General features: G+C 35.4%; 1 protein-coding gene across 1 annotated transcript; it reads left to right on the top strand.

The window, feature by feature from the left end:
* Positions 1 to 8302: 8302 nt before the first annotated feature.
* LOC134276728 (uncharacterized) lies at positions 8303 to 14604 on the top strand. Its single transcript, XM_062758999.1, has 8 exons — positions 8303 to 8525; positions 9546 to 9929; positions 10140 to 10574; positions 10855 to 10935; positions 11393 to 11497; positions 12389 to 12410; positions 14157 to 14239; positions 14435 to 14604. The coding sequence occupies exons 1-8, from the start codon at positions 8474 to 8476 to the stop codon at positions 14521 to 14523; spliced, it is 1251 nt and encodes a 416-aa protein (XP_062614983.1). The 5' UTR covers positions 8303 to 8473; the 3' UTR covers positions 14524 to 14604.
* The last annotated feature ends 566 nt before the right edge of the window (positions 14605 to 15170 follow it).

Below are 15170 nucleotides of genomic sequence, written 5' to 3' on the forward strand. Positions count from 1 at the left end.
AGATATTGAATTTAATAAATGTGCAGATTTGCAGAATTATCTGCTAAATATCCTTCCACCACAAGAAATAGTCCCTCATAAATCTTGCTTTTTGTAGCTTTTTGAGCAGTTTTTTTCGTTGAATTTTGAATCATTAACATTGTTGAAATTAAACGTGTTATAAAAATTAAGCTTTAATAAATAGTTTTGAAGTAAGAGGTTCTGCATGAACTTTTCTAAAAAGCTGACAAGTGAATACCTTAAGTCGACAATTCAGTGTGTATATTATGGCCCAACAATAAAATTCAAAGCAAATGATATTTGCTGATAAGGTTATTGTATCGACCATAGATCTTTCAAAATGATGATTTAAAACGAGACTGCTGATATTCTTGTTTCAGAGACTTGTTTGTCAAAAACTTACCCCGATTTAGAATTTGTCATACGCATGCATATCGCATCATCTGAGAGATCTACACCCCTGGTGCAGGTTACGAAGGTACACTGCTGTATAAGTAAGAAAAGTTGGTGACTGAAAAGTTAAAGTCATCATTTTTATCATAAAGCTTGGTTGTTGGGTTACTTTTAACGTCTTTTTCAAGGAAAATATCGAAATAAGAAACAAATATTTCAGGTAGATTATGTGATATCTTTTATTACAAGCTCACTGGGATATATCGTATCGACACAAAAATGAAAATAGTCATTTTTTAATTGACGATACCTCGTTATATGAACTGTATATGTCGGGTTCCAAAGGTTGTCATAGCCAAGGGGTGATATTGGGAAACTTGCTCCTGATACCATTTAAATGCTCCTTAGGGCGTGCGTCTCAAACAGCATCTGACAACCAAAGCCCAACTCCTACCTTCACGCGTTGTTTAGCTTGCTTAACATGGTGGAACCTGTTTCAACTAAACGGAGAAAGGGCGAAGGCGAGTAACTGGCGCCTTAAAACCAGCCGATAGCCTCGGGTAGATGGAACTCGTCAACCAAGGGAGGTAGTCCATCTAGGAGAAGGAAAACTCTGATTCAAAACCTCCGCTGCCTTGCGGCTATATCCTCCCCAACAGGGAAAGGCTTCAGGAGACAACCTCGAGGAAAATCCAGAACCAGGAATCTGTAAACTTCCTTCCTGTGCTTCCAGGATCAGGACTTTTGTTTCAGAAGCTAAGGGCGAGGTAACCCCGACAGAAACCTAGAGTGTTGAAGTCGGCGATGATGGGCTATACAGCACACTCTAACGGACCACATCATCACGCACAAACAGCCACTATGACACTTGAACCAAAAACCAAACGATATGGTGCTCGACCTGTGAGGACCCACCAGGCAGGTACAGTGCCGGGCTCCATGCCTCAAAGGAGCCCAACCAACGCTACTGGAGGTACCTTAGTCCCGTCTTGTGGAGTCAGGGGACGGACAAGGAAAGCTACTGACCGCACAAACATCAACCCGAAACCAAAAGAGAAACCAGTAATCAACATCATGCACTGGAACGCAGAGGGTGTATCCAACAAGAAGGAAGAACTACATCACTTTCTACACGAAAACAACATCAACATATGCTGTATACAGGAAACTCACCTGAAAGAGGACAAACCATTTAAGATAAGAGGATACCAAATCTTTAGAAGTGATAGAAAAGAAAGAACAAAGGGGGGTGTATTGACTTTAGTAAGGAACAACATAAACGCAATAGAGACAAAAAGGTTCATGGAAGAAGCAGAATACCTAGTGATCAAAGCCAAGATAAATGATAGCTCATACGACATTGTCAACTTCTACTGTCCAGATGATAAGAAATTATCCCTAGACACCATACACCTATCTGACAGTAACTTCCTTGTCGAAGGCGATTTTAACAGCCAGTCGCAAAGTTGGGGGTACCGTACCATAGATAAAAGAGGAGAAACTATTGAAGATTGGCAAGATGAACACCACCTTATACTTGTGAATAACCCAGCTGACACTCCCACTTTTTACTCCCGTCGATGGCATACAACTACCACGCCAGACCTAGCTTTTTGTACTGACGATATTCACCAGAAAATCAGTAGAAAGGTATGCGACCAACTCGGAGGTAGTGACCATCGCCCAGTAGTACTTTCCATCACAGAAACAACAACACCAAAACACTCCATGCCACCAAGATGGAATTACAAGAATGCAAATTGGAGTAAGTTTCAAGCACGAACAGATGAACTAACAAAGGATATTGAAATAGAGGGAAAGAATATTAACGATGTTGTAAAGGATTTCAACACTAAGATATTAAAGGCAGCAAAAGAGAGTATACCAAGAGGTGTTAGAAAGGACCAGAAACCATATTGGTCCAATGAGATACAGGCAACACATGAAGCCCTAACCAAAGCAAGAGAGGAGGCTGAACAAAATCCAAGCCAAGAAAATAACATCAAACTACAAAAGAGCAAAGCCAAACACACAAGAACAAAACTTGAATGTCAAAGAAGAGGATGGAGAGAAAAACAGCCTCACTAAATATGGAAAAAGATACACGAAAACTTTGGAACTTGACAAAAGCTTTAAATGACGAAGGATGTAAAGAGGAAAAGATCACCATAGAAAGTGACGGCGATACAAGAACTGGAAAAGCAGCGGCAAATGAATTTGCGAAAGGGTACGAGGTGGAAAGCAACATTAGCATCCCAAATGACAGAAGAAAAGAAGTAAGATCAGAAATACGAGACAGACAGAAAGGAACAACACATGACATCATGCAGAGAGACATCACAATACATGAGATGATAACATCTATCAGAAATTTAAAGAAGAGAAAGGCTCCAGGTCCAGATAACATCACCAATGAGATGCCTCAACAACTAGGCAACTCAGCTCTAAACAAATTGTTGGACATATTCAATCTTAGCTGGAGTCTAGGCCAAGTACCACAATGCTGGAGGGAAGCCATCATGAAACCAATACTGAAGAAAGGAAAAAACAAGTCAAAAGCCGCAAGTTACCGTCCAATTAGCCTCACAAGTAGTTGTTGCAAACTCATGGAACGAATAGTTAACAAGCGCATGCATATGTATTTGGAATCAGAAAACATTCTTGGGCACGAACAAGCTGGTTTCAGACAATACAAAAGCATAGAGGACCAAACTACACATCTCTCACACGTAATAGAAGACTCGTTCCAATCAAAGAAAGAAACATTAGCTGTCTTCGTATATCTACAAAGAGCGTTTGACAAAGTCTGGAAAGATGGCCTTCTTGTAAAACTCCAAAGATTTGGCATAAACGGAAGGATGTACAAATGGACCAACTCCTATTTGAAGAACAGAAGAGCCAGAGTGATGGTAGATGGAAAATTGGGAAAGAGAATTCTTCTTAAGCAAGGAGTTCCCCAAGGAGGAGTACTGCCAACTACTCTCTTCATATTATTTATGAATGATATTGTATCTGAAATGCCAAACGGAGTAAACATAGCACTATATGCGGAAGTTCTGGTACTATGGTGCTCTGAGGAATACACAACCACAGCAAAGTACAGAATACAAAAAGCGTTAGACAAAGTAGAGACATGGGCAAGAGAATGGTGTGTTACCATCAACAGAGAAAAAACAACAGGAACTCTCTTCTCACTATCGCCTAAAACTCAAAACATCACTCTCAAATTAAAATGGAAGAACAGCAAACATACCTTGGGATAACTTTTGATAAAAGAATGACATGGAAACAGCACATAATGTCAGCAGAAGCTAAAGCTAGGAGAAAACTTAACATCATGAGAAAACTGGCAGGAACAAGCTGGGGTGCAAATGAAACAGTATTGAAAACTGTCTACCAAGGAAACGTAAGACCACATCTTGAGTACGGATCTAGTGCATGGTTAAAAGCATCCAAGAGTCACCTAAAGACACTAGACAAAGTCCAGAACCAGGCATTACGTATTATCACAGGAGGCATGAAATCAACACCAATTGCAAGCATGGAAAAATTACCAACATACCACCATTAAATAAGAGAAGAGAATGTAAAGCTATGATACAGGCCACCAAGTATCAATGCCTTCAGGATCATCCAATGAGCCAGAGAATGAAACAACTATCCTCTGGTAGACTCATAAGATCTAGTTTTGCCTTTGAGACTCGGGCACTACAGCGAAAATATCAGGACGTTCTGCCAAAACTAGTCAAACCAATAGAGTTCACACTTACAGCTAGCCCCTGTGCAGAGAAAACTGGAAATGTCACCATACACACCCCAGTCCCACAAATCACTGCTAAAAACGAACAATCAGATTTGATCAAAAAAACGTTCACAATCAGTATGATAGAAGAACAGTATCCCTCAACATCTTGGATTAGAGTTTATACAGACGGATCAGCCAAAAATGCAACAACAGAAGGCGGAGCGGGTATCTACATCGAATACCCTAACGGAGAAAAACAGTCAGAGGCAATACCAACAGGCCTTCATTGTTCCAACTACAAAGCCGAAGAAGAAGCCATCACCCATGCAGTACGCTCCATCAGAGACAAGGCCAACAAAACAACAAGTGTAGTATTCCTGACAGATGCCCTATCTGTATTGCAAGCCATTAACAACGGTAAACTCCCCGAACTTGAACAAGATCTACACAACATCGAAAGCCTTCAACCAGCATTACAATGGATACCATCTCACTGCGGAATCAAGGGAAACGAAAATGCTGATCTGATAGCAAAGGAGGGAGCCAAACAACAGCAATATGAAAACCAAGTAAGCTTCTCAGAGATGAAAACCACCATCACATCACTACACAGAACCCATCAACAACAAGACAGCTATCACCAACTGGCTAGACCTGAGCAGACGACCATCTTCAGACTTAGGACAGGAAACAACAGACTCAACCAACATCTGCATAGAGTCATGAAAGTCATACCATCACCGATGTGTCCATGTGGAGAAGCTGAGCAGAATACAGAACACCTCCTACAACACTGCAGACTACACCAGGCACTGAGAAATAACACATGGCCAACACCAACAACGCTACAAGAGAAGCTTTATGGACCAGTGGAAGCCCTACAGAAGACCGCCAGATTTGTAGAGGAGACTGGGATTCAAGTGTGATTAGGCGAACCAAAAGAAGAAGAAGAACTGTATATGTCGAGTTGAAGGCCAAAGCAGGTGTTTTCTTCTTTTTAGGTACAATGTATTACATTTTGAACAAAATCGGCCTGCTTGTAACGGGGAATTCCAGTAGAGTTGTTTGAAGAATTAGTCTCCAAAACCACATAGATATTGTCAATCAGAAACTCGAACATCTTTTCAGTATCAACACAGAATACAGTATTTTAAACAACCAGAATGTTTTTTAACAAAAAAAATTTGTGAATGACCAATGGAAAGGTAAGTCAATTTACGAGTTCCATTTTTATTGAAAAGCATCTGCCAATGATATCAAAAAGCCTGTACTTTAATTTATTGTGGGAATGACTGCCGTATATAAAGTTGAAAAGTCAAAAGTTTTTTTGTTGTTGATTTTGGAAAAATTTTGTGAGTTCAAATTTTCAAAAAGTTTTTGGAATTTTAAGGACCGGTATCAACATTTCGATTGACACCTCTCCTGAAATATATTGTTGCACAGTACTCCCAAATTTTCTCTGCACTATCGTTCATATCTTAGTGAGTCGTAAAGAAAGAGGCTTGGTGGAACATTTACTGGAACCCGCTATGTATTTTTGTTTGTAAGGATTTTTATGAAGTCTCGGAATTAAATATTTTCAAAACTGACAAACGATTTTGAAGAATTTTCTCCTAAGAAATTAAGGGAGCTACGGGTATATGTTACCACTAGTAGAATTAAGGACTGATGTGGCCTTCAACTAGACATTCAGATATAATGTGATGTACGTATACATGTATGTATAGGCAATACTTCATCATTCAACAACAGTTACTTCTCTTTCTATGTCAACTCGATAAATAAACTAGAGAATTTGAAATTAAAGACAGAGTCTGCCACATTTGTTTCATACATGTATTTTTATCTTTTACTGACTATAGACGATAATTACTTACTATCAATTAAATTTTATTATTAAGATAATAAGCTTTTCTATCGTCAAACTTTCTTTATTTTTGCAGTTATATTCCGCTATCACCTGCATTAGGTATCAAGGTCTCCCAACTTATCTGATTCTTAAGCGCATACTCTGAGAACGATTAGTTTTTAAACCAAGGTAGGCTACGGGCAGATAAGTTGATGTTACAGGGATTTCAACATTCTTGTTCAATTCTTTGATCGTCATAATATGATATAGGTTTTGAGTACCAAATAAAACCTATTATAGGGTCGTATTTTGAATGTCGTATTTCGTACCAATTGTGAGGCCTTTGTTCTTTGACTTCGGTATGTTCCGTCGTTCCTGATTAATACATGTACATAGAGCTTACCGGATGTGAGCAGTCAACAGGGGTGCTTACTCCTTCTAAGCACCTGATACCGTGGCTGGAATTTCGGGGTTTTATGCCCTGTTTACAAATTAATATCATTTGTAGATTTTTTGAAAGCGATGTGTTCGTTATCTTCAATTTTTACATTTACATCAATTTATTAATAACTTTTGAATGAAAGAAGATAGGGCTTTCCTATTGTACACGTTCATCATTCAAAAAGAACAATTTATTTCTGTCCTCATGACCATGTCTTAGTTTATGACCTTCATATTTTCTTTTACATGTGTATTACCTAGCTATATCTAGATCTTTTGAATTTAATCATGAAATTTGACCTCATAATAATTTTTTTTTTAATTTTCATTGTGAAATTTCAAATTTGACATCACAATGAAATAAAAGCCCACTTTGTTCAGGTTAAGCTAGGGTATTCTATGGCATAAAATCTTGGACCCACCAAAGCAATTAACCTACTCATTTCTCATATTTTCCCTTAATTAATTGTCAGTAGTATAATGCCGGGTCTTGGTCATGGCATCGATCAACGAATAATTGGTACGGTACATAACTCATCATTTTACTACGATGTCTTCTTGTTTTGCACACATTTGATGATTAGGTATAGTACACTAGGTGTGAGTTGTTTAGCAAAGCATTACCTCTTGCAGCCGTAACGACCTTAAAACACACTAACGAGCTCTAGTTATATAAGCTCTGCCGTTATATCTTTAATACAATAAACTAAAATCTCGAATTCAAAGATTCTTAACACATCACTAGGCGAAAATTAAATTATATAAGCACTTTGATTTATCGCAATGCATATTTACAAATTAAAATAAGCAATTAAGGAAAAGATTTTGCATGTGTACCGGTTTTATTAGAGGTGAAAAGTCTCACATCCACCGACATTTTCTTTTTTGTTCGATTTTTTAACATTATCTTTGAACAAATAATTGGTCAAATATACTTGGTTTATACGTTACGTATTCAAAGAAAATGATTATATAGCACTTTATGAAAGTGATTTTCGTATCCAATACTCCATTATCTTTGAACAAATAATTGGTACTTGGTACGTTACTTAGAAAATGAAATAGATGAAAGTACGCGATATTATCTCAGTGTCCCCTTTTCTCCGTGCATAGGGTGTCCTTAATGAATTACTGACAAAATGTACTTGATCATTTAATTGTTCCACTGCTAAAGGTATAAGGGTAGAGAGCCAATCTCCTCCCCATAACTTATCATTATCAGCAAGATTTAATATGTTCAAATATAGTGTTTGGTGGAGTTAAACATAGTATATTCTATACTTGTATATTTTTTTTCATTTCAGTTATTTTCAAATCAAATAAAAAACAACGGCTAATATACTAAATATTTTTCTAAAATGTTAGATTATCAGAAAAAAATGTATGGACGATCTAATTCCACATTCACAAGACATATTCATTTACTAGTATTCATTTTTGAAACATAATGATAATTATGCATTAGAACTTTGGAGAAAAGAAGGCAAAAAATAAAATTCTATAAATTTCATTTCTTGCAACAACTTTGGAGAAAAGAAGGCAAAAAATAACATTCAATAAATTTTATTTCTTGCAACAATTTTCACACTGCTGTTGTCGCCGCATTTCGAGCGACCTGCCATTACTGTGTTTAATCATTGACCTGTTTCAGGGCAGTCAATTAAATAAAAAAAAACACTGGGAAAGGCTTCCAGCTACAACTTAGAAAGACAATAAGTAAGTTGAATAACAAGTTGCACTTTTATCTTTTTCTTTGCATTTGAAAATAAATGGTCCATGTTAAACAATAAAGGTATGTCCACCTGTCACATCAATGGGCGAGAAATACAAAATCCGACAAACCTGTTGATGATGAAATGTCGAATCAAAGCATGTTATGATACTGACATTCTATAAAACATAAAAGGGAAATCACTTTAATCGATACTTTTGAGGAAATGGGTACTGTGCTCGTGAGTAAACCATTGTATGTCCGGTGTAGAACTGACTAATATCCGGGCAGTTTGACGCGAGGTGTTACGGGAGCTTGCTAGTATTGTCGCAGCATGGACACTGAAGCTACTCTGTGGATTTTTATCATAGCGTGTATTTTACCAAGTAAGTTTTTTTTTACATTGCCATATTTTCAAAATTTTTCTGCACATACTTGACATAAATAATTCTTCAATGGCTTTCATATAAATTTAGTTTTTTTTAATCAATTATATGCTTGAAAGAAGTCTATGTAAGTGTTTGACACAGAGATAAAAGATATCTACTCCTGTACACAGGATGGAGTACTTCAATTTTACATATCATTGCATTGTGATTCAGACAGACTTGACTTTACCAAGCTCTCACGAAGATGATTTTCCTTGTCTATAATTTGTTTCATGAACTTGCTACATTTAGGTACAAATACCCAATTGAAAAGTCCATGATATAGAAATCTTTAAATCGTTATCATATTTTTTGATTTATTTGAATGTTATATTCATGTTTCCTTGGTGCATGATTCGAAATTGGCTGGAATCAAGGCCACTAGAGTATTGTTATCTCACGGTCAGTGGAGGAAAACGTTCATTATCAGTTCTCTACCCAATAAATACTGCGGCATCATTACTTACATATGCACTTTAGTATCACTACACATGCTGCAAGGAGGTACGAAATCATAAACTGTTGGTGGGGCATCTTGACCAACACAAGAACTAAGTGGTGGCTCATAAATCAATTTAATAGAACATTTAAAAAAAATTGATTTATTAAAAAGATTGTTTATAATGTAGAAGGCGAAGACAACAGTGATCGTTCTAAAAAATTATCCAGAAACAATACATACAAAAATATTTATGTCCAAATCAATTATCAAAATTTATATTTACTCGGTTGCTGAGAATATAAGTCTTGGTTTTGTGTTTGTCCTTCATTGGTTTCAAAAATGATTTACAACATAATTGCACTAAATATGTCTTGTATTCATACTTTTGAGCTGTAGTCTGTAGATGTCTTTAACACACATCTTGATTTACTTGATTCCGTTTTTTTTTAACCAGAACTGTGTTTTGTTAGATGACAGATTACGTATACAAAAAATCCTGTATTCTATTACTGACGCCTTTCGTTGATCGTTTACAGGTACTTTTCAGAATGTTTCCTTTTCTGCACCCTCCAGATTGAATGCTGGTAGTACGTTGGTACTGCATTGTCGACCAAGCTCTAACAAAAACACATTCGGTTTCATTCATGCTTACGAATTTACCATAGAAAGAAGAAATGAAGACCCCAAAAGATTAGTGAGGATCAGTAATGGACAAAATGGTGGACTAAATATACAATGGGGGGACAAAATAGCAGAAGCCAGAGGAAACATACGGGGAAGTTTGGGATTTCCTAATGTGTCCTCTGTTCGAGTCCAGATTTCTGAAGCAGATTGTACAGATGATGCCGAATATACATGTGCCATACTGGATGAGAACAATCGACAGCCAACGGAGAGGTCGAGACACGTCACAATAATTCGTACGTACGCATCGTACTGGCATTGACAAAAAATTAATCTTGATACTTAATTCTAGTTTATAGTTAAATAGAACCAAAATATCAATAAGTTTGCTAGGAAATCTAACATAATTGATATTTATACGCATGTTCATATATAAAACGCAAAGAGAAATAAAAGAGTTTTAAAAAAAAAAGCATATATACTAGTATAAAAAAGTTTTACCTCAGAAAATCCAAATGGTGTTTTTCCTATTACTGCAACCTCTGTTCAACGCGAGGAAATGTCCAACAACAACCTAGGTATTATATCAGCCGCCCTGCAGAATGCTGAATCCACGCAATCTGAAGGATTACCCATTGGATCTGTCGCCATCCTTAACTGCACAGCCAGAGAATCTAACCCCCCACCTACAATACGCTGGTGCATCAAAAGACCAAATGAACCAACATTCTCTAACTTTGCCTTTGCCTCTGTGCAGCGTCTGGATATGGTAAATGACTCCTTGGAGATGCGGTCTTGTTTCTTTACAAAGACTAGTCTCCTTCCTTTTACGATAACGGCCGAGGACAATGGTACGTCACTGTCCTGTTCTACAGACACTACGGAGTGCCCAATAACAGCGAGGCCCAGCACGGCGTCCATCTACGTCATAATAACGACAGGTATATAGGCTAATTTCTCATTTCTATCTTACAATATTTAATCTGTAAAAAAGAAGAGTTTACAAACTTATTCTGTTACCAGTATCATGACTGTATATATCTTCTAAGGGAGTATCAGAGCACATTATTTTCAATATTACGTGTCTGTTCTATACTTCCACTTTGTATTGTTTCAGTGGATTTTTGATTTTGATTGCCACTCTTTATCTTCTGATTTATGATTGAAGCATTTGCAATTTCTACTACTTTTCAAAATTCTAAACGTTTCAAACTATTTTAGACTCCGATGATTCTAATGGTGAGTCAAATGAAGACGATTTGGCCGAGGTCATTGTAGCAGATTCTCGCTCATCCGGGACAGGTATACAGTAATACTTTTTTACTTAATTCAATGATTCATATTATCACCTGTTAGTTTCTGAATAAATTTTGCAAAAGTAAGTTTTCATAATTTTAACAACCTGTATGAAATGCCACTTCCTCTCAAATACGCTGGCCCTCAGTCCACTCATGGTCGTCGGACCTCTGAGAAACTTCCTTCGATATACAAGCATTACGAGCTGATTGCAGCAACGTCTAAATCATGATAGTCTTATTAATCTATTACCAATAATGTTAAACCTTTTGGCGGCAAAGAAACTGTAACACTGAGGTGTTCACTGTTTTGACGTTTTACACAATTTTTGAAAACCCTGATCTGGTTGAATTTGTGCTTATCAGTGAGAAGAAATAAAGTTTTTCGGGGATGGCAACGAGTGGACTTCGGATTCCGTAGGTTATGAGGATAGCTTGTGATATAAATTTACTATTTTTTATAGGTATTACAGCTTTAGTAACTGCAGGAATAGTACTCATTATAATCGGGGGATGCGGCACGGCACTAGCTATTTTTACATATACCAAAGCCAGAAGAATCAAAATAGGTAATTGAAGAAATACTTCGTTACCTCTTTATAATCGATGAACCATTCTAATAAGCAGCTCGACTTCATCTAGAGTATAGTTCAATAGTAGCAAGAGCATATTGTACGTATGTGCAGTTTCTAAAACGAGGTACATTATTGACAAACAAGTTGATGAAACAAGAATAGCAGCTGTCTTGCTTAAAGTCATCATTTCGTAAGTTCTACGGCCGATACAATGACTTTGTCAGCAAATACAATTTATTATTGAGTCAAATGCTGACTGACGTTTTTCATACTAATTGTTGGTCAATTATTTACACACTGAATCGACGACAGTTTTTCCGTTATTTCCCGATCATGACAAGGAGCACACAGCGGTTGTGACAGGTCAGCAGGGGATGCTTACTTCTCCATGGCACCTGATCCCTACTCTGATGTTTTGGAGGTCTGTGTTTTCTCTGCACATATTTTATATTATTTAATGGACTTTTGAGCTTGAATACAGTTCTCCATATATTTCATGAAAGAGTATAAGTATTTGGTTTGGTCATTTTCAACATGCATCATACAGCTATACTAGATATCTTCATATAACTGATCAATAAATGACGATTTTCTCCTTTCTAAGTGAATATAGGTTTCATATATCAATACCTTCTGGGTAGCATTTATGTCTATTACTAAATGTTGTTTGTCTTCGGAACTACATTAATTAATAGTTGAGGTCGAGATGCTTATTATAATGATGATTTTGTTTCCTTCATTTTTTAATTGCGCTTTTCTGAACTAATGTCAAAAGGTTTTTCAATGGACAACATTTTCTTGAAAGTAAAAGAAAACTAATTCGCCAGGACTTGCTTAAAAATCTGCATTTTCTCTATGTTTTATTGAAATCACTCTTTATTTCAGAATATGAAACATTGAAAGAAAGGTAGCTATGTTTCACTTCTCTCATATTTGCTTTCTAAGATATTTATACTTTCAATCAATTCCTGTTCGTTTTTTTTCCCATATACGTATGTTACAACATTTTCCTGTAAAATGTCATCCTTCAGTGGCATGTACATGTTTAGAAATTTTAAAGATTAAAAATAAAATTCCAACTTTTTGTTAGTAAAGTAAAATATGAAATATTTATAAATACTCTTCCCAGATAGACTGGTACAAAAGTATGCATGTATATTTAAAAGAAACAACTCGTATTACATTTATGTTAAAAACGTCTAAAACAGTAAAAGAAAAAAAAAAAGAAAGGAAAGAAGAACAAAAGTTCACCAAAAAAGAGAAAATTGTAGTTTTACAGTGAATAAATTATACGATTTATCATATGAATAAAGTATATTAAATTTTAAAAAGTAAAGTACAAGAACTTTAATTTCAAGTCCACGAGGATATACATTTTCAATAATTTGAATTCCGACAGATTGTTGAAAACTTGATAAAAAAAATTGTAGTTATTGTCAATCAGAAATTTGTGTCTTATAATAACAAATTCGGACTACTGAAATGTACAATGAAAAGCTTTTTTACAAAATAATTTTGCAAATGACAAAAGACAGGAGAAGTAAATTTTACATTTCCATTTTTTATCGAAAAACAACTGTATTTTATATATTTTTCGTGGGGAATGGTTGAATAAAGTGTTAAAAAGTCATACCTATTGATTATACTGATTATGGTAAAATTTTGTGATATCAAAGTTCCTTGTAGATTTTTAATATCAATATTTAATTTACACCACTTAGCCCTGAAATGTCTCCTTCACTTCTGTTGATATTTCAGTGAGGAGAATGACAGATCGAGGTTTCACAAAACATTCTACTGCATGGAACCCGCTATTTATCTTTGTTTGCAGGGCCTTTGATGTACTTAATTATAAGTATAATAATTTGAATTCAATTTTGATTGTTGGAATTATTAGAAATATATATTTATGTTTTAGAGGTCTGTATGTGCTCCGCTGCAAAATTTGAACTGTTTAATTGAGTTCTGTGTTTATAAACTGGTCTTTATCTCAATATATTTGATTTAAAACTGACATGAGTTTTAAGGTTTTCCTCGTTAGGTATAAGTTTGTTTATCATTTGCAGAATTAAATCCAAGCTCTTTAAATTAAAATAACGAGCTTTACGAACAAAAACAATGTTGTTATGTGCTTTGTCAGCTGGGTTTTCGATTTGTCACGTATAGTATTATCTGCAGTCACTTTCGTTCAAGATGTAGATAAAAGATTAATGATGCTAGTAGTTTTAATTTGATATGTTCGAGAAAACGAAGTTCAGCTGTAAAACTTTCACTATTACGTAGGGTTTATAAATGTGAAACAAAATTAAGGCTTCAATTATGATTTGGAGATGTTTAATATACCGGTAGATTGACATCGTTAACTTTTATTTAAACTTGGTAAAACTAAAAAAAAATGATGAGCTTATTTTTGTGAAATTAATAAGCTTTTACTAATACATTTACTTATTTTTCTTTTGTAAATATGACTATTTTTTCTATTTAAAAAAAATGTATCCCTGTTATTGATGTATCTAGTTATCTTTAATATTCTTTTCTCAGAATGTGATTAGTTGAATAAAGTAAATGAATAGTTTTTAAACATAATCTTTTAAAAAAGATAAATTTTTTTAAAGGATTTATCCTAAATGATGAACCAAAATAAAATTTTTAGGGAGAGATATCAAACATTAAATGAGATGCCAGGAGGAGCGGATCCAGTCACCTATGAAACCCTCGGGCGTAAAGATCCAGAAGGCAAGTTTCTAATGCTAACTTCAAAAGATGCATAACATTTGTATTTTAAAAGCTTAAAAATTAGTAAAAGAAAATGCACATCATATATTCTTGATTAATATTTTTCTAATTTGTTTTATTCAAGACTTTAACAGGAAGAACTAAGTGTTTTTCCAATAACTACTCTGTCTTTCATGAACAATTTTATTTTTTCAGATTCAGTTAACTACGTCAATGCAGATTACAGAGTTTATTCAGAAGTGGGACACAGAAATTCCGAGCTAACTGTAAACTCCTATACGTAAATCCTCGGATCAGTGAAATATTTGTCAGTGTTGTATTTTTATGTTTTTGATATTTTTGAAATAAAGTCTATTTATATTTGGTATTATGTTTTACTTTACTGCAAAACAGAGGTATGCTATTTTTAAAAAGCAAAATCAAGCTAAATCTTGGCAAGAAAAGCAAGGTCGGGTAGTAGATGAAATAATATGAAACCGAAGTGCCACAATGCTCACCCGTGTCGTATTTTGATTAACAGTGTACATGTATAACTGAGTATTGAGGATTTTGTGTAATGATTTTCTTGAAATCCTGAATATATTTCCATGTCATACCGGCAAATGTGTAATCACATCCTATCCCAAAGACTGAATTGCGCAAACATAAATTAAGAGAAGGATGTTTGCATCTATTCCCGTAGTTAGGAAACTTTGATCACATATTATACAATTATTTAATGCCTGAGCAGTCAATAGACCAGAATATTTTTCCCGAGGTGCAGGGAACAGCTCAGTGTGTTCTATTGCCCGAGGCCAGCGGCCGAGGGCAATAGAACACACTGAGCTGTTCCCTGCACCGAGGGAAAAATTTTCTGATCTATTGACTGTTCAGGCATTAAATAATTGTTTTATTACCTAATTTTTTTCCCGTATTAAGTGTTCACAATTTT

The sequence above is a fragment of the Saccostrea cucullata genome, unplaced genomic scaffold (genome assembly GCF_032062105.1).
Source record: "Saccostrea cucullata isolate Sc308-1 unplaced genomic scaffold, CSIRO_AGI_Scuc_v1 ctg212, whole genome shotgun sequence".
NCBI lineage: Eukaryota > Metazoa > Mollusca > Bivalvia > Ostreida > Ostreidae > Saccostrea > Saccostrea cuccullata.

Excerpts from the sequence above, each read along its gene's own strand:
- LOC134276728 (XM_062758999.1), top strand. The coding sequence starts at position 8,474 with ATGGACACTGAAGCTACTCTGTGGATTTTTATCATAGCGTGTATTTTA. Across the intron at positions 8,526-9,545 it reads CATAGCGTGTATTTTACCAA|GTACTTTTCAGAATGTTTCC; the intron begins GTAAGTTTTTTT and ends GATCGTTTACAG. Across the intron at positions 12,411-14,156 it reads TATGAAACATTGAAAGAAAG|GGAGAGATATCAAACATTAA; the intron begins GTAGCTATGTTT and ends TAAAATTTTTAG.